The 26,973-nt window shown below is 42.3% G+C and overlaps 1 protein-coding gene across 1 annotated transcript in view; it reads left to right on the top strand.

Moving 5' to 3' along the window:
• GALNT2 (polypeptide N-acetylgalactosaminyltransferase 2) overlaps window positions 1–26,693 on the top strand; it is a 184,807-nt gene extending 158,114 nt beyond the window's left edge. The window contains exons 15-16 of the mRNA XM_073672816.1: window positions 8,521–8,640; window positions 23,842–26,693. Of these exons, the coding sequence (XP_073528917.1) occupies window positions 8,521–8,640; window positions 23,842–23,997 (276 nt within the window). The 3' untranslated portion in view covers window positions 23,998–26,693. The remainder of the gene's footprint in view (window positions 1–8,520; window positions 8,641–23,841) is intronic.
• The last annotated feature ends 280 nt before the right edge of the window (window positions 26,694–26,973 follow it).

Genomic DNA, 26,973 nt, shown 5'->3' with positions numbered 1-26,973 from the left:
CACGTAAAAGAAAAGGTGTGCTCACTATTTAAAATCGTTTCTTTCTCTTCTGACATGATATACAGTACAGACCAAAAGTTTGGACACACCTTCTCATTTAAAGATTTTTCTGTATTTTCAAAACTATGAAAATTATACATTCACACTGAAGGCATCAAAACTATGAATTAACACATGTGGAATTATATACTTAACAAAAAAGTGTGAAACAACTGAAAATATGTCTTATATTCTAGGTTCTTCAAAGTAGCCACCTTTTGCTTTGGTCTGTACTGTACATGTCAAAGGAGAGAGAAATGTTGTCCCCAAGCCCCTCTCTGTACGTCCTCCATTCCCCAGGCCCTACTGCTCTGTTCCCTGGCCCTCTGCTTCCTCTTCCTGGAAAAAAAAAGGCATGCGCAACGCGCTCCCGGTGAGATCTACCGGCGAGCACCCGGCAACAGCAGGGAATTTCCCTATTGGTTCCTGACTTTTGATCACTGTGATAGGGTTCACAGTGATCAAAAGCTCAATAATTAGTAAATCATCCTCTTTGTTAGATACGTTTTTTTTATTTTATAATTTTTCATTTCTTCCTGTGATTGCCATTGGGTTTGGGCTAAGGGTTGAGTGTCGGCCTTGGGGCCGAGCATCGGGGTTAGGGTTTAGGTTGGTGTTACAGTTTTTTCAAAAGTTAAAAAAAAAAAATGATGGTGATATGATGACTAGTGTTGAGCACAAGTGCTCGCTACTCGTTTTTTTCATCGTGTGCTCCTTTTTGCTGTTTTCTTTTGAGAGCAATGATTCCCCAAATGTATTCAAAAAGTTCTGTTTGGGCAAATGGCAGGACTCGAAACGGAAGGAGCACCATTTGAATTTTCGAACACAACTTGGCTGAAATAGATTGCGGGCAATATGTCTCATTTGTAGGGACACAAAGGTACAACACAGAATTAGGTCATTATGTTGAATTTGTCATTGTTGAGTAGTTAGCACTTGTGCTTGACACTGAGTTTGCATCGAGTACTCTACTTTGTATCAGGTGCTCGGGTATGCACAGAGTATCGCGGGTACTCCAGTAAAATTCTCAAGTCCCCTACTCACATCTTTCGTGGCTGTTAGACAGCCAAAGAAAATATGCAGGGCGGGCACTCAGGCACCCATGATACTCTGTGCGTACCCGAGCACCCGATACAAGCTCGAGTAGCGATGATGACATATTCAATATGACGACCTAATGTTATCAAATTCTGTGTTGTACCTTTGGATTCAAAATCCTCACTATAACCCTGGATAAAATCCTTTGGTGTAGTTTCCAAAATGAGGACACTTGTGGGGGGTGCTTCTGCTCCTTAGGCACCTTTGGGGCCCTGCAAATGAGACATGTCTCCAGCAATATATTTCAGCCAAGTTGTGTTCCAGTATTCACATGGTGCTCCTTCTGCTCCGAGCTCTGCCGTTTGTCCAAACAGACCTTTTTGGATACATGTGGGTAACTGTGCAGTCCACGTTTTGGTGTTACCGCTTGCAAAAGTGAAAAAATTGGAGCTTAAGCAACGTTTTAGAGGTAAAAATTTTTTTTTAAAAAAGTCATTACACTTTGCATTAATTCCCGTGTAGCACTTGAAGGGTTAAAAAAAATCCTAAGTTTTGAAGTATTTGAGGGGATGCGGTTTTTAAAGTGGTATCACCTTTGGGGAGTTTCCAATACATAGGCCCCTCAAGGTTCATTTAACTCTGAATAGGTTCCTTAGAAAACAGGTTTTGTAAATTTGTTAAAAAAATGTAGAAATTGCTACTAAATTTTAATCTTTCTAACATCCTAGCAAAATAATATGACTTTTTAAAAATGATGCAGATGTAAAGTAGACATATGGAAAATATTATTTATTAATTCTTTTGTACAGCGTGACTAACTGGTTTAAGGATATAATGATTGACATTTTGAAAATTAAAACTAAAAGCATAAGTCAACTCTCATCAGACCTATATTCACAGATGTACACCACCGAAAAAAACATAGCAAAATGTGGGGAAGGGGAAAGAAAGAAGGTGTGAATATATAAAAAAATAATCTTTATTAGAAAAAACGATTAAAATTGATATAGTAAAATTTATTCTCATGCATCTACAGATGCATACAAGGTCATACATGGTATTTAGACAGTAACCCACAAATATTCCCGGTTACGTAGTGTGCTGAGATTGTTTGTTTGTTTTGATTTATTGGGAATCCCTAAACCAGTCCCTTGAATGAATGGGTTATGGCTGTATATTATACACAATATTGCCCAGTTGGTAGATAGGGAGGGCTATCCTTTTTATTATTATTGCATATCAAAAATTAATATATTTGCTTGTGGGTGTCATGGGACAACAAAATGTACCATGTATATCCCAAAATATGGCAGACCTAAATTTCAATAATGAATTGTCATCAAAATAATTCCCAATTAGCACTTATATGATCAATGTGCCCTGGCTGGGGACTGACCAATATGAATAGTGACTTTAGTTAGTCAACTATTATAAGTATTATATTTGTGGGTATTATTTTGACGATGGACAATTCATTATTGCCATTTATGTCTGCCATATTTTGAGATATACATGGTACGTTTTGTTGTCCTACCCACAAGCAAATATATTAAATTTTGATATGCAATAATTATAATAGGGATAGCCCTCACTATCTACCACCTAGGCAATATTGTATATAATATATAGCCATAACCCATTTATTCAAGGGACTGGGTTAGGCATTACCAATAAATCAAAACAATCTCAACACATTGCGTAACTGGGAATATTTGTGGGTTGCTGTCTAAATAGCATTAAAATTTTGAAAATTGCAATTTGTTTTTCAAAATTTTTCGCCAAAAGTCCAATATTTTCACAAATAAGCTCAAGTCATATCAAACAAATTTTACCACTATCATGAAGTACAATGTGTCACAAAAAAACAATCTCAGAATCACTAGGATCCATTGAAGCGTTCCACACTTGCTACCACATAAAGTGACACTGGTCATATTTAAAAAATTTGGCCTTGTCATGAAGGTCAACATTAGCTCGGTTAGTAAGCTGTTAATTAAGGCTTGGAGTTTATCACAATTTTGGTGTTTTTGTTTGTCTACCCACTTTTGGAGGATTGAGCAAAAGTGCTTTGTACACCGAGCCACTTAGTTATCCCTCTTGCCTTGTAACGAGGCGCACCATCATGTTGGAAAAAACATGGTTTTTCACCAAAATGCTCCTGTATCATTGGAAGAAGTTGTTCTTGGAGGATGTTTAACTCCTTTCCGACATGTGCCGTACATTTGTACGGCAGATGTCATTTCTCTCCCTTCAGCGCAGTCTATAGTGCTGAGCCTGCAGCTTTCCGGGGACATGACAGCTGATCTGATCAGCTGTCATGTGCCCCTAACAATCGTGGGTGGTCATAAGTCTCACACATCGGCGCCCGTGTGACATGACCGTGGGTCGCCGATGGGTTGGCATGACAACCTGGGGTCTGCAGGAGATCCCTGTGGTTATCATTGCCAGGATGCTATGAGCGCCACCCAGCAGTCGGCACTCATAGCAAGTACGCAATCCTGCTACACACAGGCAATCAGAACATCACAGCTTCCAATCTCCCATAGAGACTATTGAAGCATCTAAAAAGTAAAAAAATTACGTTTTTTAAAAAATATAAAAGTTTAAATTACCCCTTTTTCGTCCCCCTTCAAAATTAAAATAATAAATAATAATAATAACTTTTTATAGCGCCAACATATTCCGCAGCACTTTACAAATTTTAAGGGGGACTTATACGGACAATACAGAATAAGCATATCTCATCGAAAGGAGTGAGGGCCCTGCTCGCAAGCTTACAGTCTGAGGAAATGAGGGAGACACAAGGTAGAATGTACATATATTGTATAATGCAGCCTTGATATACTAAATAGGATAAATAATAATACATGGACTGGTCGCCTGCCAATATGTGCACTGTCCTGACCGAGGCTATTAAGTGCATGGTTGGTATGAACCTGAAATTGAAGAAGATTTTAATATGGGGGAAAACTGGGATGGACAGATAGTGTGTGGAGGTGATACGCCAGTTTAAAGAAATGGGTTTTTAGGGTCCGCTTGAAACTGTGGGTATTGAGAATTAATCGAACTGTCCTGGGTAGTGCATTCCAAAGAATTGGCGCAGCACGCGAGAAATCTTGGAGACGGGAGTGGGAAGTTCGGATTATGGAGGATTTTAGTTTTGTCATTGGCAGAACGGAGGGCACGTGTAGGGTGGTAGACTGAGACAAGGGAGGAGATGTAGGGGGGTACTGACGCATGGAGCGCTTTGTGGGTAAGCATGATAAGTTTAAATTGAACTCTATATTGGATGGGCAACCAATGCAATGACTGGCATCGGTGTAGCGGTTAACGAATAATAAAAAAATCAAACACACATTCCGTTTTTTTGGTCGCCACAACATTGTAAAAATATGCAATAATGGGCAATAAAACATTGTTTCTACCCCAAAAAGGGTCTTAATAAAAACTTCAGCTCGGCACGCAAAAAATAAGCCCTCACCCGGCCCCAGATCCTGAAAAATGGAGACGCTACGGGTCTCGGAAAATGGCAACTTTTTTTTTTTTTTTTTTTTTTTTTACAAACTTTGGATTTTTTTTTCACCACTTAAATAAAAAAGAGCCTACACATGTTTGGTGTCTAGAAACTCATAATGACCTGGAAAATCATAATGGCAGGTCATTTTTAGCATTTAGTGAGTTTGGTAAAAAGAAAAACAAATGTGGAATTGCACTTTTTTTGCAATTTCACCGTAGTTGGAATTTTTTTTCCCGTTTACTAGTACACGTCCTCGTAAAACCAATGGAGTCTTTTAAAAGTGCAACTTGTCCCACAAAACATAAGCCCTCACATGACCATATTGACGGAAATATTAAAAAGTTGTGGCTCTGGGAAGAAGGGGAGCAAAAAAACAAAAACGGAAAATGGCCCGAGGGTGAAGATGTTAAAGCGTAAACTTTGTTTTAATTTTCATGTCATAGATCATTAGTACACATGAAAATAAGCAACTTTATAATATCTTATCACATATATTTGCTTCTTTCTCTGCCAAAATTGATCAGTCATTATCAAAATTCTCAATTCTGAGGTAAAATCTATATTCAGTGAAGACAGACTTTCCCATTATTGAGATAGGAGATGGCAGCTGCTACTGATAAGATTCTATTTAGATGAAAGGGGGAGGAGGAGGGTGGAGCTCGGTCTCTAGCTCCTGCCACCTCCCATCTACACAGTAGCAGCTGCCATCTCCTATCTCAGTAACGGGGAAGTCGGTCTTCACTGAATACAGATTTTTACCTCAGAATTGAGAATTTTGATAATGACTGATCTAAGGGGTAAGGTTTCTCCTTGTGGAGAGTGGCAAGCCAGTATGAGGAGACTTAAATGCCTTGCATTTATGCAAATTGTCTCTTCAGAGAGGAAGAGGACTAAAAACTCTATCAATCAATTTTGGCAGAAATAGAAGCCGATTTCTATTATAAAGTTGCTTATTTTCATGTTTACTTTTGATTTATGAAATAAAAATTTAAACAACGGGTACTCTTCAGCTTTCATTCTTTGTTATTATTCATGGCAGTGTTTTAGACAAAACTGTGAGTGAGCTTACTCTCTTGGATTAAAAGCAACCCCACATTTGAATGATCTCAGGATGCGTTACTGTTTGCATGACACCGGACTCATAATAGTGTTCACATTATCTGCTCTGGACAACAATTATTCCGGATGTCACAAACCATCTGAAGGGGGCTTCATCAGAAAAAAATAACTTTGCAGGATTGTACTGCAGATGACTGTAGTAAAGTTATTAGTTCTAGAATTCCCTCCTAGAGCACATCAGTCTCCCTTCCATTAAGGTGCAGTTAATCTTAATACTTATTGTACTCTAAAGAAAAGTCAGTTCTCTAAGAGCAACAATCTTACTGCTCTGCACGAAGACTTCGAGAGCCTGTCAGCTGCATTTTACTAAGTAAAGTACAGACAGGGCCATATAGGCGCTGTCATACTGCTTAAAGTGATACATCATGTGCAGAAATCCATTTTGTAGATTTTTTTTAATCTGTGTTTTGAAGTTTCCTTGTGTTCATATCTATGTGCATCGGGGTGGGATTGTGGGTACGGTCTTTAGCATTGTTCTTTCACCTCTGCTGTGTCTGGGTGTATTTTCTTCTAATTTATTTAAAAATTCGTGCCAACGCCATCTGAGCTGCGGGCGACTATTGAAATCTTGGAGGTCTTCAGGAAAATGGCACCGGCGGCTGTGCATGCATTGATTGCTCAGTGCCACAGGAGACATTTTACTGAAGCCACCATTAGATCAATCTGCGCAAGCGTTGCCTGCGGCTAGAACTAATGGTGGGCTTCAGTAAAATGCTCAATGCTACCGGTGCCAATCTACACATGTGCAGCCTCTGATGTAACTTTCCTGAAAACTTCCAAGAGCTCAATCTGGGCAAGCGTAGCCCGTGGATCGGCCGGGGCCGTCGCAGAATTTTAAATAAATTAGATGAAAATAAACCCAGACACAACGGACGGGACGAAACAAAGCTGAAGACCCTAGCCACAGTTTTGCCCAGATGCACAAAGATATGAATACAAGGAAACTTCAAAGATTAAAGAAAATCACAAAACTGATTTCTGCACCTGAGGTATCATTTTAATCAGTATGACAGCGCCTATATGGCCTTGTTACTTAGTAAAATTCTGCTGACAGGTTCTCTTTAAGCCATGCAATTAACACCATAAGTTCCAGCAGTCTCTCCTGTGCCATAGGCAGTATTCTAGAGAATACTAGCTTGGAGGTATTTCCCTTCAGCTTGCAGCCTAATTCTTTAAAATTATTCTTAAGGATCCACCATGTGCCACTTATTCTGTCATTGGTTCCCATGTGGATCGCAATTGGATCATCACCAGACAGTGAGTTCTTTTCTCAAAGTCATCACTTCCTCTTTAGAATACTTTTCTCCCTTCTTACTACAATTCGCATCCTTCCTTCTGCTGGGCTGCAAGCCAGCAGGGAGCACAGACCTCTTAACTCCACCCAAAGCCCTCCCTCTTCTCCACCAGCGTCACTCACAGCCTGAGCATAACGTCCTGTCCAGAATACGGTTACAGGGAATAGAAGCAGTGCATAAAGCACCTGCCCTGCCAATAAAGATGATCCCTACTCCTCTGGATGGATGAAAAGATAACGGATAGAAAGATGGATAACTGATATAGAGATGAATAATGGATAAAGAGATGGATAGAGATATAATTAATAGATACATTGATAGAATGAATGCAGATAGATTGGGAACTGATGGAGATTTTGACGTGACATCACAGGAAGCCAGGAGATTCTCGGCCAGAGATCATGTGACCAGAAGAGCATTTTAGCCTATAGAAGGGTTTGCAAAAGGAAACTATTTAGTAAAGTGCTTATCTATGGCAGTTCGTTCACATGAAAGGGATATGGTCATCCCCTTTAAGTACCTATAGGCCTTGAACTCCTTTCAACTACAGTTTAACTCTTCGTTCCAAAGCCATTTATTGTTCAAGACTCAGAATGAGCAAACCAAGACCAACTGACTCAACTATGAATGAAAACACAAAAACTGGGGTGCAGAAAAACGGCAGCTGGGTGCGCTAGACTGGTGAGTCAAAATTTGAAATTTTGGCTACAACAGAAGGCAGTTTGTTCACCAATGGGCTAAAAATTATATTTTGTTTTATTTCATCCTTTGTTGTTTTCATCCCTAGCTGCACCAATTTGACTTTTAATTATCTGGTTGTCTCCCAAATCATTATAGTTTAAAACTGTTTGTCTAAAACATGATTACAAGACGCCTTTAGAGCTGGTAAAGGATTTTAAAAAATAAAAGTCCCTCCAAATTTAGCAGATTTTGGATGAAAGAGGGATCATGCATGTTAGATTTCAACATGGCTGATCCTTAGTTCCTGCAGTAGTGAGTTCTGGCAACTGCATGTTTTCCTAAAGGAAATATACTTGCATGCTGTGCCAAATCAGAAGATATAGCTGTGGAAAATCAGACCATTGGCCTACAATTGCTTTTACATGTGTTGTCAGCCTAACGTTTTCTCTTTTTCATGGCTTTAGACTTTCTAAACATACTGCATAGGCAGGAACCACCTTTACATAACACTATTCAAGGCTCATTAGTGTGGATATGGAGGCATGTTAACGACAGCAGATGTTGAGATTAAGCAGGTAGCTACGTTATTGACTGATAGAAGAACCTGGCATAGTAAAAGTCAATGATCTCCCTCTTCCTACAGAATATACGTGCACTATACAAATGGTTATGTGACTGATTTAAAGTTACTCAAATTTTTATGTAGACTAAACTGTAAATGACTCTGAAAGTCACACTTTTGCATAGAAAATTTAATAAAATTAAATAGAAAAGTATTATGGAAAATATTTTTTTTCTTACATTGTCGTTTCATTTCCCCTCTAATTTTAGGAATGGGCTTTAACGAAGGACAAATCAGTCAAGCATATGGATCTTTGTCTTACTGTTGTGGATAGAGCACCAGGTTCCCTTTTAAAACTTCAGGGCTGCAGGGAAAATGACACTAGACAAGTAAGATTATTTTTCTACCACAGAAAATGTTAATGTCTATTGAATGTTTCAAAATGCAAGTGAGGTATAGATCTTTTTTGTATTTTAGTGGCATTTTGCATATATTGTGCACCTTACATAGTGAGATGCTTGACATTTAATCCCTTTTACGATGTGACATAACATTACGTCACACATGGAGTGCCAGTGTGTGGAGTGGGCTCAGAAACTGAACTTGCACCATTCCTAGGTGATGCCGGCTGTGATGCACAGTCAGTATCTTCCTGTAACAGCAGTAATAGGATCGGTGCTGTTTAACCGTTTAAATGTGGTGCTGAATAACTGTCATGGCAGCTGGGGGCCTGCTGTAGGCCACCTAAGGCTGCCATCCATATTGGACCCCCTGTGAAGCCCAGCCTGCTACTGGGTTCCGCAAAAGAATGTCATTTTTACTATGTACTGTAATACAGCAGTATATAAAGGAAGTGATCAAAGGGACAAAAAAATTAATAAAAGTATAAATTGAAATCATGTATGTACTGACTTTAAAAGGTGGTCCAAAGGCAAAGCATTTTTCTCTTAACTCGCAATCTATTTAGTACCATGATCAAAGCTATTTTCTAATATACGCTCTTTTTAAATTCCCTACCGTTCCCTAACTGCCCTGTCTAGCGGCTTTTGTATTTTTTCCCTACTTCCTGTCTGATGATTCTGTGTTTGAGAATCTCAGTGCATGCTGGGATAGTCATTGACACAAAGCATTATCGGTGAGGGGTGAGGGGGACTGCAGTCACTGTCACAGCCTTTGCCCCCTCCCTGAAATGAAGCCTCATCAGGGACACTCATTTCAGGGGCTAGGCTAGTCCCTGCTGTGTCCCCGAGTGTCTCCCTTGCCCCCGAGTGTCTCCCTTGCCCCCGAGTGTCTCCCTTGCCCCCGAGTGTCTCCCTTGCCCCCGAGTGTCTCCCTTTCCCCTTGTGCAGTGTCTTCCCCAGTCCCCTGTGCAATGAGTGCAGCGTCCGTTCTGTGGTCTGTATAGATGAATAGTAATAAGCCGGCAGCAGAGCAGTGTCAAAAGCAGTTAGTGTAGTTAGGGAATAGTAGCACATTTTTAAAGCAAGTATATTAGAAAGTAGCTTATATTATGGGAGTAAATAGATAAGGAGTTAGGAGAAAAATGCTGTGCCTTTGGACCACCCCTTTAAGTCAGTGCATTTGGAACTGGCTGCTCCTGTGTTTGCTACATGTCTTGGAGTGTTGATCTTATATTGGAGGCAAACAAGGGTTAAGGACATTGCATATGGCAAAATATGAAATTACTATTAAAATTGTAACTAAATTAAATAAATTGCATACAGTAAAGTTTTTTTTTTTTTTACACATTTATGCTGTTAGGTGTGCCTTTTTTAAATTTTGCTACTTTTTATGGATACAAAGAATCCATATGTGCCCTCATATCCTTGACTACATTGAATTACCTTTCAAAAAGCTTGGTTTTAAACATATTGTTTTTGGTTGCTGCCCTTCTCTGAAAAAAATGCAATAAAAAAGGGTCAAAACTTCGTATGTTGCCCAAAAGGGTATGAATAAAAAACGTTCGCTTCCCACACAAAAACCCAGTCATCACACAAGTCTAATGACGGGGAAAAAAAAGTTATGGGTCTAGCAAAATGGTAACACAAACCAAATTTTTTTTTAGTTTTTTATTTTTATCTTTTTCAAAACATAAAGGGGTTGTCCCTTTAAAAAAAAAAATAAATAAATTTTCCAGTTTATTGTAAAAAAAAAATAAATAATTTAAGGCTATGTGCACACAAAGCGTTTTTACTGAGTTTCCGTGGCGGTTTTTGTGTCGCGAAAACGCTTGTTAATAGGTCTGCCAGCTATAGCAATGGCAATCCTGATGTGCTGTGCACATGATGCGTAAATTTCCGCTCAGGATTACCATTGCGGTAAAAACCGCAGTGTGACCATTGTGTGGGCGTTTCCACCACAAATTCGCACCCATTGACTTGAATTGAACCGTAGCAAATCCGCAGGTATAGTATTTATACCGGCGGATTTGCTGCTTTTCAATTAAAGCCAATAGCCACGAATTTGCTGCGGAAACGAGGTGCTCCCTCTGATAATAGCGAGAGTGGGTCGGCTGGGGGGGGGCAGTAGTCTGCTCTGCCAAGCTGGCTACCACGCGCTGTAAAAAAAAAAAAAAAAAAACACTGGTCCCCAGCGATGTTCTCCTCCCGGCAGTGCAGTGCGAGGAGCGCGCTAGCTCGCGCTATCAGCTGATTGCTCACATATCCTCACCATGGGAACTTTTGAAGAATGTTCCCATGGTGGTGAGCTCACCAGGGCTGATCAGCTGATCTTCAGCTGATGAACCCCAGTGGCCTCCTGCAGCGGCAATGTATACTGACAGGAGTGATTTTACACCCATGTCAGTGTACATGCTGTCTTCTAGAGAAGTGACTCGGATCGCTGAGGGACAATCGTTGGCGTAATCGTGGACAAAAATTGTTGACAAAAAGCGGCGACCACTTTACTACGCAGTTAGTATTGGGGGCGTTTTATAGACTCTCTCCATTACTAACCTGGGCTTCACGTCAGCCGCCAATACAAGGCTGACGTGAGCCCCAACCCCATTACCCCACTCGCTACTGCTACAGGGCAGTGGGAAAAGCAGAGGACAAGCACCAGATTTGGCGCATCTTATGGATGCACTATTTTCTGGCACAGCTGAGGGGTGGTATTAATAGCCGCGGAGGGGGCACGTATTCATGGCCCCTTCTCTGGCTATTAATATCAGCCCGCAGCTGTCTGTTTAGCCTTTTCTGGTTATATTTTATAGGGGGACCCCACATCAATTTTTTTCTGGGGTCCCCCTGTAATCTAGCCAGTAAAGGCTAAACAAACAGCTGCTGGCTGATTTTAATGGCCAGGGAACATTGTTGGCTAATGGCGCCTTCCCCGTCTACTAATATCAGCCCCCAGCGGTTGACTTTCCCTCTGCTGGTTTTGGACGCATATTTTTTGCTGTCTCCAAAACGTTGCATTCTATTGAACGCAGGTAAATCCACATGTGATCTCTGAACCATGCAGATTTAGCGCATTCAATACATTCTAGTGGTCAAGTTTATGTTGCGAATACTGCCTGTCTACAAGATAGAAAACTTGCTTATCGATGAAGACCCAATTTTCAGCACTGCTGGAGAAATGCAGCATTTCCTTTTGCCAAAGAAGTTAGTATTAGTATGCATGGCGCCCCTCATCCTGGTATGCATGGCGCCCCTCATCCTTGTGTGCATGGCACCTCCATCCCCATCACGCTGCACACAAAAAATGGATTCTACTCTCCTTCCTTCCCTCTTCTCCAGTGCTGCGTCCTGTCCTGCTGCCAGCAGCTGATCTCACCACGTTCCATGCATGACATCACTGCCATGCATCCTCACACAATGAGATGAACTGCCGGAGGATTCACTGCTCTCCACGCCGAGACTATGGGCGTTGGGAGTAGTGACTTTATTCTCCTTAATAGCGGGCGCACACTGTAGCCGCAGCTGCGGCTCCTGCAGCGGCTGAGTGATCGCATGTGCCCGCTATTAAAGAGCATGAATAGTCACTCCTCCCCGTGCCCATGGGAGTGGGGAGTAGTGAATATTCATGCTCTTTAATAGCGGACACACATGACCGTCGACTGCAGGAGCCGTGGCTGCTGCTACAGTGTGCACCTGCTATTGCTGAGAATGAATTTTCAGTGCTGCACATGCCCATGGGCGTAGGGAGCAGTGAATATTAATTTTATTTAGCACCGGGCACGGTGTGGGCTGCAGCAGGCAGCTCCTGCCTACTGTGCCCTGCTCTGCCGCTGCTGCAGCTCCCCCTCATCCACAGCAACAGTGCAGCAATAGTACACCCCCCCCCCACACTTTCCTCCAAAATTGGAGGGAAAAAGTGCGTCTTATATTCCGAAAAATACACTATATATGTAGCCTCTCTACACGTTTCCCCCACCATGAGGAGAGATCATCAGGAGAGTATGACAATTATAGGGGTACACAAAATGCAGAATATCAATAAAACTGCAGTGTCACAGAGCTGAGTGTTGGGTCTGACAAGTTGTGTCAGTACCCATATGAGAATAGTGGTCTATTAGTGCACCCTGTTCAGTGCCAATTTATGGCTGAATGTGCTCTCTCCATGTAGCCGGCGTCCTACGTCATTTCTGGTCACTGGAACGCAGAACCCTGACAATAAAACTTTCACAGTCCTTATCTATGAACTGCTAAAATATTTACAGCCAGAAATTTATCTCTCTCCCATAGTAATAGCTCTGCTTTTCATCACCTGTCTCATCTGTTGCATTATTTCTGTGCCCTATTGTATATAAATATGTGACTCTTCAGATTTTGGGTTATACTAGCCTGATGAAGAGACCTGAGTAGTCTCGAAAGCTTGCAATCTGTTACCATCTTTTCAATTAGCCACTAAAAGGTATCAACCACTGAGGACTCTCAAATCTAAATATTTTTCTATCTACTGGCTAACACGGTACAAAAATATACAAAACCGTTCAAAAGTTTGGGGTCACCCAGACAATTTTGTGTTTTCCATGAAAACTCATACTTTTATTTATCAAATGAGTTGCAAAATGATTAGAAAATGTAGTCCAGACATTGACAAGGTTAGAAATAATGATTTTTATTAGAAAGAATAATTTTCTCCTTCAAACTTTGCTTTCGTCAAAGAATGCTCCCTTTGCAGCAATTACAGCATTGCAGACCTTTGGCATTCTAGTTGTTAATTTGCTGAGGTAATCTTGAGAAACTTCACCCCATGCTTCCTGAAGCCCCTCCACAAGTTGGATTGGCTTGATGGGCACTTTTTGCGTACCATACGGTCAAGCTGCTCCCACAACAGCTCAATGGGGTTGAGATCTGGTGACTGCGCTGGCCACTCCATTACAGATAGAATACCAGCTGCCTGCTTCTTCCCTAAATAGTTCATGCATAATTTGGAGCTGTGCTTTGGGTCATTGTCCTGTTGTAGGATGAAATTGGCTCCAATCATGCGCTGTCTACAGGGTATGGCATGGCATTGCAAAATGGAGTGGTCGCCTTCCTTAATCAAAATCCCATTTACCTTGTACAAATCTCCCACTTTACCAGCACCAAAGCTACCCCAGACCATCAGATTACCTCCACCATGCTTGACAGATAGCATCAGGCACTCTTCCTGCATCTTTTCAGTTGTTCTGCGTCTCACAAATGTTCTTCTGTGTGATCCAAACACCTGGATCTTGGATTTTACGCCTAAATACCAAGCATCCCTCAGATATGAACTTTAAGAAATACCTTTTTATATTTATTAATTTAAAAATGATTTATTCTGTACATATTCATGTTTTACAGTATTTTGTTTTTCTTTCCCTCATCCAGGTCTGTCATATTTTGACAATTGTTATATTATTTGTTTTTTCTTCATTTCTTGTCTTATTATATATTCATACACAGAGGGACTTATCCTAGGTGATTTTTCATCTCGCCTTGTGACCTTCAAAATTTATATTTCATATCTTATTTTTCATTTCTCCTTTTAATAACATACACTTTATTCAGACATATCTGATCCTGTGGACACATGGGGCTAGCCCAATTCAAATTCATTTTCTTACAATATGTGTTCCCTGTGATTTTATGGATACAAACCAATTTTTGTTACCAGTATATTACTGGTTTCATGTTAAATCTATGACTTTCTACGTTCATGTTAGTAGATGGGAATTACATTGTCATAGTTTTCTTTTGCAACATGATTTTCCATGCACGTCTCCTTTAATGCAACTATATGGTATTGCTCCATGCTCAATGTTCCTGGTTTGATTTTTATTTATGTAATGATTATATTTGGCATTACCAATGTATGCAATTTTGTAATTATTGATGTGTACTTCATTGCACTTCTAATTGTACTCTGCGTTGCATACCGTATATACTCGAGTATAAGCCGACTTTTTCAGCTCATTTTTTAGGCTGAAAAAGCCCCCCTCGGCTTATACTCTTGTATATACTCGAGTATATACATAGTCTGGTGGTAGAGGGGGGTTGTGGAGGCGGAGGAGCGGGGCACACGCAGTAGCTGGCTGTTGCAGCTACCATGTGTGCCCGCTGCTAAAGGGAAATGAATATTCACCCTTCTCCACACCCATGGGAGTGGAGAGGGGTGAATATTCATTTCTTTAATAGCGTGCGCACAGTGTCAACAGCACCGCAGCTACCGCTGCGGCTCAGTGATCCTCTGTGCCCACTACTAAAGAGGGCGTGGAGAAGGGTGAATATGCATTCTCTTTCGTAGCAGGCACACAAGACAGGCGCTGCTGACACTGTGCGCATGCCATTAAAGAACAGGGATATTCACTCTTCTCCATGCACACAGTCTTGGCGGGGAGAGGAGTGAATATCTCCGCAGCTCACCTCGGCGTCTGAGAGCGCATGGCAGTGACGTCATGCGCTGCTCAGATGCGGAGGTGAGCTGGTGCTAGCAGAACTGGAGCAGAGGGGGGAAAGTAAGTATTAGTGTTTATTTTTTTTAATGTGTGCAGTGATGGGGGGGCGATGCATATCAGGATTGAGTCTGAGGGGGCCATGCATATCAGGATTGGGGATTAGGGGGCCATGCATACCAGGATTGGAGATGAGGGGTGCCATACATAACCGGATTGGGGATGATGGGGGCCATGCATAGCAGGATTGGAGATGAGAGGTGCCATGCATAGCAGGATTGGGGATGAGGGGTGCTATGCATAGCAGGATTGGGGATGAAGGGTGCCATGCATAGCAAGATTGGGGATGATGGGGCCATGCATACCAGGATTGGGTATGAGGGGTGCCATGCATACCAGTATTGGAGATGATTAGGTCATGCATACCAGCATTTGGGATGAGGGGTGCCATGCATAGCAGGATTGGGGATGATGGGGCCATGCATACCAGGATTGGGGATGAGGGGTGCCATGCATACCAGTATTGGAGATGATTAGGTCATGCATACCGGGATAGGGATGAGGGTTGCCATGCATACCAGCATTTGGGATGAGGGGTGCCATGCATAGCAGGATTGGGGATGATGGGGCCATGCATACCAGGATTGGGGATGAGGGGTGCCATGCATACCAGTATTGGAGATGATTAGGTCATGCATACCGGGATAGGGATGAGGGTTGCCATGCATACCAGCATTTGGGATGAGGGGTGCCATGCATAGCAGGATTGGGGATGATGGGGCCATGCATACCAGGATTGGGGATGAGGGGTGCCATGCATACCGGAATAGGGGTGGGGGGTGCCATGCATACCGGAATAGGGGTGGGGGGTGCCATGCATACCAGCATTTGGGATGAGGGGTGCCATGCATACCAGCATTTGGGATGAGGGGTGCCATGCATACCAGCATTTGGGATGAGGGGTGCCAAGCATACCAGCATTTGGGATGAGGGGTGCCATGCATACCAGCATTTGGGATGAGGGGTGCCATGCATACCAGCATTTGGGATGAGGGGTGCCATGCATACCAGCATTTGGGATGAGGGGTGCCATGCATACCAGGATTGGGAATGATGGGGCCATGCATACCAGGATTGGGGATGATGGGGCCAGAGTAATGTCCTTAATACTGTCAACAACAAAAAAGTCAGTAATAGGTATAAACTTAAGTCCTTTGCCGAGTACCGACATCTCTATCTCACTAAGAGGCCTCTTAGATTTACCACTTGAAGTTCTAATCCCTGTTGAAGGGGTTGCTGCTCCGTAGGGGGTGTGCCCGTTCTAAATAAAACAGACCTAGATGATGAGAGGATATAACTGTCTCCCCTGGTATAGCCCCTGTTTCTACCTCTTTGTCACCCTATAGATGTTTTTTGTTGGGTATCTGTGTCATACTGTTCAGTCTCAGTAGATGATAGGTCTGTTTCCCTCTCACCTTGCTTAGAGTGATCTCCCAAAAAACAAAATACCAAACCAGATATACCCTGTGGCACCCTGCATTCCATTGACCGGAAACCACATTATTAGAGGTCGGTGCGTACCGCCTGAATGCAGCAACCGCGGTCAGGTGCTCCATCCATGGACCGGAAGTGACGCGGCACTATGATGCATGCGTTCCACCGTCGGGGTTCTGCGGTCCTGTGACAGGAAATGATGCAGGACGCCGGCTACACGGTGTCACGCCAGGAGCGAGTGCAGCACAGAGGGGAAAGGGATCCCAGACACTAGGGAAAGTGGGAAGAGGTGACCTACTAATCTGGACTAGCGTCACCCTGTCTCCCCCTAACGTCCCTATACAGTCTCCGCAGCTGTTGCGGATCACGTGCCTCACCCTACTATCCCTGGCATAAGGCTATAGCTGGGGGTGGAAGGAGATGAGCACTAGTCAACCTCCGCTAGCACTCTAAAGACAAAAGGGGAAAAAAACACAGGGGAACAACAACTCAGCTTTAGAAGTACTCCAACAGGGCACACGGCCTCAAGACTCCAGAGAGGACGTGATGCTTTTTCAGCCAAGTTCTAAGTAGAAATGAGTATAACCGGCGACGACCACCTAGACACACCAGGTATATATAACACCCAGACTAAAGGAAGGTAGTCGCTGAGTCCTAAACACAGCCTCCTATCTAGGCAGCTGTCTGCATTGCCAAATGTGGAGATCTCCTGCAAACCACTTCTGGGCGGCTGTCAGTCACCTCTGACACACCCGTGACAGTACCCCCCCCTCCTCGAGTGGCCTCCGGACACTCAGGACCGGGTTTCTCAGGAAAAGAGGTGTGAGAAGAGCGAACCAATCTGGGAGCATTCAACTCTGACGCTGAAACCCACGTCCTTTCCTCTGGACCATAGCCTTTCCAGTGCACCAGGTATTGTAGAGTACGACGTTGGAGACAAGAATCTACAATCCTCAAAATCTCGAACTCTAGGTTACCATCAACCATTACTGGGGGCGGTGATAGAGGTGAGGGCTCAAGAGGCTCTACGTACTTTTTGAGTAAGGACCTGTGGAACACATTATGGACCTTAAGGGCCCGAGGAAGTTCAAGACGAAATGCTGCTGGGTTAATGATGGCGGTTATAGGGACCAATAAACCTAGGTCCCAGCTACCAAGAAGGAACTTTCAATCTTATATTCTTGGTAGATAACCACACAAAGTCATTCACATTCAGGTCCGGACCTGGCAAGCGTTTTCTGTCAGCCATGCGTTTATACCTGTCACCCATGGTCTTTAAATTACACAGAACACCCTGCCATACCAAGGAGAGCAACGAACCAAACCGTTCCTCCTCAAGAACTCCTGAAGCACCACCCCCACTGAAGGTACCAAACTGTGGATGATAACCATATGCACCAAAGAATGGTGACCTGCCAGTGGTTTCTTGACGATGATTATTGATGGCAAATTCTGCCAGCGGTAAGTAGGATGCCCAATCCTCCTGATTTTCAGAGACGAAACACCTGAGGTATGTCTCCAAGTTCTGATTGACACGCTCGGTCTGACCATTTGACTGAGGGTGGAAGGCAGAGGAAATTGACAGCTGCACCCCGAGTCGAGAACAGAATGTCTTCCAGAGCTTGGAAACAATCTGGGCCCCCCGAAAAGACACCACATCGGAGGGAACCCCATGAAGCTTCACAATCTCACTTATGAACACCTGGGCAAGTGTCTTAGCATTCGGAAGTGCAGGTAAAGCGACGAAGTGAACCATTTTACTGAACCTATCTACTATTACCAAAACCACCGTTTTGCCTGCAGAAATCGGTAGGTCAGTAATAAAATCCATGGACAAGTGTGTTCATGGCCTGCTAGGGACAGGTAGCGGAAGAAGAGTACCCGACGGACGGGTGTGCGAAACCTTAGAACGTGTGCAAATACTACAAGCAGCTATGTGTTCAATTACATCCCGATGTAACCCCGTCCACCAAAAACGACGAGAGAGGATGTCCGCGGTTGCCTTACCACCTGGATGCCCAGCAAGCACAGAGTTATGATGTTCCCTGATTACTTTACGGCGCAGATCAGGTGATACAAATAACTTTCCTGAAAGGCAAGAGGCAGGGGCGTCCCCCTGAGCCTTCAGCACCTCACCCTCCAGTTCAGGAAAAAGCGCCAAAATAACTACCCCTTTCTGTAATATCGGGGCAGGGTTCTCATAGTCATCACCACCAGGGAAGCTCCGGGACAAAGCATCAGCCTTGACGTTTTTGACCCCTGGACGAAAAGTGACAACAAAATTGAACCTAGTAAAAAACAGGGACCATCTGGCTTGCCTAGGGTTGAGATGTTTAGCTGACTGGAAATATGACAGGTTCTTATGGTCAGTAATAACAGTAATAGGATGGACTGCCCCCTCCAACCAGAGTTGCCATTCCTCGAACGCCAATTTGATCGCCAAAAGTTCCCTATTACCCACGTCATAATTTCTCTCAGCCGAAGACCATTTTTTAGAAAAGAAGGCGCATGGACGCCATTTACCAGAGGACGGACCCTAAGACAAAACAGCCCCAACCCCGACCTCTGAAGCATCGTCTTCCACAATAAAGGGTTGATAAACATCGGTTTGACTGAGTATAGGTGCAGTGGCAAAGTGATTCTTTAAGGAAGAAAAAGCCTGGAGGGAAGCCTCTGACCATTTGGAAAAATCAGACCCCTTCTTAGTCATGTCAATAAGGGGTTTCACTACCACTGAGTAATTTTGGATGAATTTACTGTAAAAATTAGTAAAGCCCAGAAAACGTTGTAGGGCCTTCGGGTTCTCGGGACGTTCCCAGTCAAGGACTGCACGGATCTTCTCCGGATCCATCCGGAAACCTGAAGATGACAACAATTACCCCAAAAACTGCACCTCCTGAACAGCGAAAACACATTTCTCTAGTTTGGTATGAAGTTTGTTTTCCCTTAATATCTGGAGCACCGGCTTAACATGCCCCCGATGGGTGTCAAAATCAGGTGAATAAACCAAAATATCATCCATATAGACCACCACAAACCTCCCCACCAAATGATGAAAAATATCATTTATGAAATACTGGAATACCGCAGGTGCATTGGTCAAGCCAAAAGGCATACCCAGACTCTCGAAATGATCTTCCGGGGTATTGAACGCTGTCTTCCATTCGTCCCCTTCTCTGATTCTATCCAGATTGTAGGCTCACCTTAAATCCAACTTGGAGAATACCTTAGCTCCCACAACCTGGCTGAACAAATCATGAATCAGAGGAATAGGGCATGGATCACGGATGGTAATTTGATTTAATTCCTGTAAATCTAAACAGGGACGTAGACCGCCATCTTTTTTCTTCACAAAGAAGAACCCTGTCACCACGGGCGAAGATGAGGGTCTGATATGTCCCTTCTCCAGACTTTCCGCAATGAAATCCTTCATGGCTTGTCTCTCAGGGACAGAAAGATTATACAGTCTGGTCTTGGGTAGTTTAGCCCCGGGGGTCAGGTTAATAGGACAGTCATAAGCACGATGAGGAGGCAAATCCTGACACCCCTTCTCTGAAAAAAACTTCCTCAAAACCAGACAGAAAAGCAGGGAGTATCTCTGCAGAGACAGCAGCAATGGAAACATTCAAACACTTCTCGTGGCAGTAATCTCCCCATTCAGTAATCCCCGGCTTGCCAATCCACCAATGGATTATGTTTAACAACCCAGAGAATGCCTAAAACAATCGGAGTATGGAGATTCTCCAAAACATAGCGAGGAATGATTTCACAATGAACTGACCCCACCCTCCGTTTCACATTATGTACAATCTGAGTAAATGCTTTCTGTGCAAGTGGCGCCGAGTCAGTGGCAAAGATGGAAATAGGTTCAGCTAAAGCACAGCAAGCAAGACCATGAGTTTTCACAAACTCTGCGTCAACCATGCCGACCCCTGCTCCACTGTCAAAAAACAGACATTTTTTCGATTTTGCTCTCCAGCACCACCTCTGCAGTTTGGCCTCAAATGCAACCTTGTTTATCCAACTCCAGACTACCGAGAGTTAATAGTCTCTTTTTGTTTAGGAGTTGAAGGACCGGTCCCAACAAAGTGTCCCTTTTCCCCACAAAATAAACATACGCTTTTTTTCTTGCAAATCTCCGGGGAGATGTATGATGTAGAGACACACCCTAACTGCATAGGTTCCTCCACCGCCCCCAGTACTGGTTCACCCCCAGACCGCTCCCTTGGCAAAGGTACACAACCCCGACAAGAAGACCCCGGAGAAGGAGGTCGCACCAGTTTATCCCGAAGGCACCTATCCAGACATATGGCCAAAGACATGGTAGCCTCCAAGGACTGAGGGGTGTCATATACAGCCAAGGCATCTTTCAACCTTTCCGTTAGCTCCTCACAAAATTGACTTTTAAGGGCTGAGTCATTCCATTTGGAATGCGTTGCACATCTAAGGAATTCTCATCTAAGGAATTCCGAACTGTATGTTTCCACTGACCGAATCCCCTGCTGAAGGCGAAGTAGCTTAGACTCAGTCAAGGCGACTCGGTCAGGGTCATCATAGATGAGGGCAAGAGCTCCATAAAACCCCTCCACAGATTGGAGACAAACCGAATCCTGCTGTAACGAAAACGCCCAACGACTGAGGATCTCCCTGCAGTAGAGAGATTGCAATGCCAACCCGTTGCTCCTCATTACCGGAGGAGTAGGGACGAAGCTTGAAATACAATTTGCGTGCCTCTTTAAAACACAAAAAACCTGTCCCTACCTCCTGAAAACCTGTCCGGGAGGGCAACCTTGAGTTCAGGCTGCAGAGACCCCCACATTGGCAGCCTGTAACCGCTGATACTGCTGCTGAACCTCCCAGCGGAGGTCATTCACCTCCAGAGATAGACAGCGGAACTGCTCTGCAACTGATCCCATACTAAAGGGAGTAAGGCAAAACAAAAAAGGTGCACGCCCAAAAACACAGAGAAAAAAAAGTCAATCTTGTGTCGTGTTTTTTTTTTTTTTTTCTTTCCCAAAGCGTGCTCGGCCAGTTATGTCGTGCCAGGTGTGAGTGCAACACCGAAGGGAAAGGGAGCCCATACACTAGGGAAAGGGGGAAGAGGTGACCTCCTAATCTGGACTAGCGTCACCCTGTCTCCCCCTAACGTCCCTATACAGCCTCCGCAGCTGTCGCCGATCACGTGCCTCGCCCTACTATATCTGGCGTAAGGCTATAGCTGAGGGTGGAAGGAGATGAGCACTAGTCAACCTCCGCTAGCACTCTAAAGACAAAAGGGGAAAACAACACAGGAACAACAACTCCGCATTAGAAGAGCTCCAACAGGGCACACGGCCTCAATACTCCAGAGAGGGCGTGATGCTGCTTCAGCCAAGTTCCAAGTAGAAATGAGTATAACCGGCAACGCCCACCTAGACTAAAGGGAGGTAGTCGCTGGGTCCTTAACACAGCCTCCTATCTAGGCAGCTGTCTGCATTGTCAAATGTGGAGATCTCCTGAAAACCACTGCAGGGCGACTGTCTGTCACCTCTGACACACCCGTGACACACGGAGATTGAGCACATTCAGCCATAAATTGACACTGAACAGGGTGCACTAATAGACCACTATTCTCATATGCCACTGCAGGAGCTTTATTTATAGTCTGTATTTTGTGTACTCCTATAATTTTCATACTCCACCGATTATCTCTCCACATGGAGGGGAAATGCGTAGGGAGGCTACATATATTTTTATGGGTTACTAATATTAGGCCACACTTGGGGACTACCTTGTGAGGGCGGTAGCAATACAGGGGCATGACAGGCTATTGTAAAAAGAAATCCCCCCTTATATCATATATTTCCTTTGCTCCTGCCTGATAAACCTGAGAATGAGAGAGTGAACCTGAAAAAATTGGTGAGACCAAACCGTTTTTACCTTGAGCACTTTTTAAACTGAGCACTTGCACTTTATATGGTTGTCATTAGTTGTTTTGTCAATTGGCCTCATGTCCTAGGTCTGTTTTAAAAAATATTATTAAAAGTTCTACTTTAATTTAGAGTTTACCTTCTCCCTGCTGTATTCTACTGGACAACCTCTTAACCCTTTCCCGACATATGACGTACCGTTACATAACATCTTGGGACCCTGACTTGATGCGGGCTCGCGAGACAAGCCTGCATCTTTCTGAACAGATGATGGCTATTTTATTCAGTCATCATCTGCCTCTAACAGCTGTTAACATATTAAATGCCGTTGTCAATCTCTGACTGACATTTAACACGCGCCGGCAAGGGGCACATCATTTCACATGCGGGGCACCTGTTGCAATGACAGCTGGGGATCTGCTGAAGACCTTTTGTGTTTGTCATGACCTTTCTCCTATGAAAGCCAGTGTTTATCTGGCGTTCATAGGAGACCGTGATTTTTGCTATACATAGCAGTATTGATGCACTGCTATATATAGTACATGCAATCAAACGTTCGCCGGTACAAGTCCCCTAAGGGGACAAATAGAGTAAAAGTTGAAAAAACTGTTTTAAAAAATATTTAAAAAAATACAAAAGTTCAATTCACCCCTCTTATACCACTTTAAAAATAAAGCAGTTAAAAAAAATACACACATTCGATATCGCTTCACTTGTAAAAGTCTGATCTATCAAAATATAAAATAATTATTCTGATCGGTAAACCGTGTAATGAAAAATGTAGTTGAAACGTCAGAATTATGCTGCAGCATTCCAATGAAATGCAATAAGAGGTTATTAAAATATTGTATCTACCCCAATACGGTATCAGCAAAAATGTCCTCTTGGGGTGAAAAAAAGAAGCCCTCACACAACTACATGTTTGGTATCTGCGTAATCATACTAACCTGGAGAATCATATTGCCAGGTCAGCTTTCCTTATAGTGAACATAATAAAAAAAAAAAGTGGAATTGCACTTTTTTTTGCAATTTCAATATACTTGGAATTTTTTTCTCGCTTTCCAGTGCATTATATGATAAAATAAATGGTGTCATTCAAAAGTACAACTTGTCCCACAAAAAACAAGCCCTCAACAATTATGTGAACTGAAAAATTGAAAAGTTATGGCTCTTGGAAGAAGGGGAAGAAAAAACGCAAAATATCCAAGGTGGATTTAAAAAAAACCTACCATAAACACAGCGTGCAGAATAGTGTGTAGTGATAATTGGATGCTTGTTACTTGTCATATTTTCTAACGTCTTCATGTTTTTTTTTCTTATTTTAGAAATGGGAGCAAATTGAAAACAACTCCAAATTAAGACATGTTGGAAGTAACTTTTGCTTAGACAGTCGAAATGCCAAAACCGGCGGTCTAACAGTTGAAGCTTGCAGCCCTTCGTTATCACAGCAATGGAAATTTTCACTCAATTTACAACAGTAGAAGTCTTAAGTATTGGGATAAAGGGTGGGGGGAATGACCGTCATTTCATGGACATCACTTATGAATGCATTGCAGATGTATATGTTAAACATTCTGCGGATTTATATACCTCAGTATTCCATCTTGACTTGGATTTTAGAAATACAATGGGTCATGGGAGATAGTTGGGCCAGAGAGAAAACAAATCAAAGGCCTTCTACAATTCTTTGTTTTTAAAAAATGATTTAAGTTGCACAGAGGCGAAGGCCCTCGAAGAGTATGAACTGCAAGACTTTCTACTTCCGAATGTGCAGGAATGGAGGTATACACTTGAAAAGATAATGGAATGGAACATCATATCTAGCCATGTGTGTAAGAAATAACTTCCCATGAAGACAAGTTGTTTGGTTTCTCTTGCTTGTATTCCCTCATTTCTGTATTTTAATGCAAAAACTGTAAAAATGTATGTGCAATGTTAATTCTCTTAATGTGTGTATCCCTTGATATGAGTGGAGTACCTAGACACAAACAAGAACCATTACGAGACTAAAACAATGCAATAGTTGAGCTGTAAGGAAAACTTGGGTTGGCGATCTGAACATTTAAGAATTTTTTTACATTATGTAAGTGGTAGACTCATTTTATTGAAATAAGATCTAAACAATGGTTTTGTGTTGCTGCCAGAAGATGTTTTATTCAGTTGAGGTTTGAATGTACGTGCATTCATTTCTGCTAACAAGTTTATTTCTTTTAGTTTTATTTTTCTTAATTTGCATTAACCATATAACTTTTGAAAAAAAACGTATTTTTTTTTTAACTAGTGTAAAGAACAAAACAACCAGTCTGTTGAATGGTAAAATTCCGTTCTGTGAATGAGACCTTTTCTTATTCCCCCCTCCCTCTCCTCTTCTAATCAGAAAATAATTTAGAAGGCTATTTTCTGTAATAATATATAAGAATGAGTCAGTAATTTATTGGGGGTGCTGTGGCGTGGATTGCCAGTCATGAGTGCAGCCATTTTTCTTCTGTACATATCGTGCTCTTTTGTACTCATTTGCCATATTCATTGTTTGTTACTAGTGTCATACTTTCTAACTAGGTCAACACAAAGTAAGAGTTTGCGGTTTATACAGGCCAGCTAGAAACATGAAGTGTAACAGGAGACGATTTTTCACACTTTCTTACATGGTGCCTGTTTTAAGCACTTTACATGAACATCGCTGGTGTTTCAGGTGGGAGAATGGAGGGGGCAGAATTTTTTTTTATTATTGGAAAAAAGCAACAGACACTTGCTGAGCCTTGCTTCTAATTGAGTTTCAAGTCTTCATCTCAGAATCTGGAGAAATCCGTTACATCTCCTAAGGTTACACCTCTTAAATTGGTCAAAGTTCATTCACAGACTATTGGTGAATGAACTATGGTTGTCATTTCTTGCGTCTACCTGCCAGCGCTGTTAAGGTGTGCATAAACATCATATCGCTGTGCTTGCTCATTATTTTGAAAGCTGGCTCTTCAAACTTTCATTTAAATATGCATGCTCAGAAAAGCCTAGCATGCATGTTTCCTGCCACATAGATGGGGAATAAGCCACTGCTAGAAACCTGCCATTTTTCTTTACAGAAGATATAAAGAATGGGCGTTTTTGAAATCCAACATGCTGAATCCTTTGTTTCCCTTAGTGGCAAATGTCGGGAACAGGCAAGCTGTTGATTCCATCAACGTTCAAGCAACGTTAATGTCCAGCTTTCACTAGTTCATCCACAGATTAGCTGTAAATCCTTGATCTATATGCTCCCGACAGTATTTTGTGGTGCGACATTAGCCACATTTTATCAACTATACCTTGATGATGACGCATATTTGATATGACGAGTAAATTATGCCCAAACCTATAATTTTGTAATAATCTCTAGTGAATGTGATTTACAAGGCCAGTGTGTAATTTTGTTCAGCCATTCTGTTTGAGGCGGAAAAAAAAACAGTCAGTTTATCATAGGCAGCCCCAAAACTTCCATTTATACATAGAGCTATGTTGTCTGCCTCAGACACACTACATTTTCTGATTTTGATATACTAATGCAGCTGAATAACATGTTCTAAGGTTTAGTATTTGTACTTTCAGCATACTGTTTTTAATACACATGGTTCTCTTGATCTACCTGTGGGTGGCAATAACCTTTATGAATGAACTCTAATCTTCAGGAGCCTACAACTAGTAGGCAGTTTACGGGCTGATGGCACGCCACAGTATTTTACTGTATCCGCCTAAATCCTGAAACCTCTATCAGAAAGTTTGAATGTTCCATCTTTCAAAAGCATTCAATTGTATGAAGTCTGTATCATTAATATACACTATTAGAGATGATTTTTTTTGATGTCTCGGTATGTTTACATGATATCATGTGCCAAAGTCATTTTCTTGTGCGTTTCTAGTCCCAGTCCAATAAGGAAACGGCAAACCAGACCCCCACTGCCAAGGGCAGATTCTTCGAATGTCTGTTGTAATGCATTCTCATTACCATGGACATAACAATAATGTAATAACATGTTTTTGTTTTTTACACAAAGCTATAGTTTGGTAACTGTTCTTTTAAATGGCTATAGTGATACAACGGTGTCTGTTGTACAGGGCCTGTGTGTGCTCATTTTATAAATTCAAAGCATCATTGAAAATTGTTTAACTTAAAAGAAAATAAATACTTTATAGATAACAAAAATATTGTGTTCACTTTTTTACTAATCTGCTGAGATTATATTCTTGTGATTTTTCTAAATATTAAACCTGTGTAAAACTGATTGCCCACCCCTAAGGTATTGGACTTTATTAACCCCCTTGGTGTCCGAGGCAAATTTTTCTAATCATCATTTCACTTTACATGGTAATAACTGGAATGTTTCAACATATCCCAGAGATTGTGTTGTTGTTTTTTTCATAACACGTTGTACTTTGTACTTTAGTGGTAAATTTAGGTCAGTATGATTTTTGCTGATTTATGA

The sequence above is a fragment of the Phyllobates terribilis genome, unplaced genomic scaffold (assembly GCF_046119375.1).
Source record: "Phyllobates terribilis strain yellow unplaced genomic scaffold, ASM4611937v1 Scaffold_3__8_contigs__length_932513732, whole genome shotgun sequence".
NCBI classification, from domain to species: domain Eukaryota; kingdom Metazoa; phylum Chordata; class Amphibia; order Anura; family Dendrobatidae; genus Phyllobates; species Phyllobates terribilis.
Note: the sequence above shows the minus strand (reverse complement) of the source record. Positions and strands in the feature narration are given on the sequence as shown.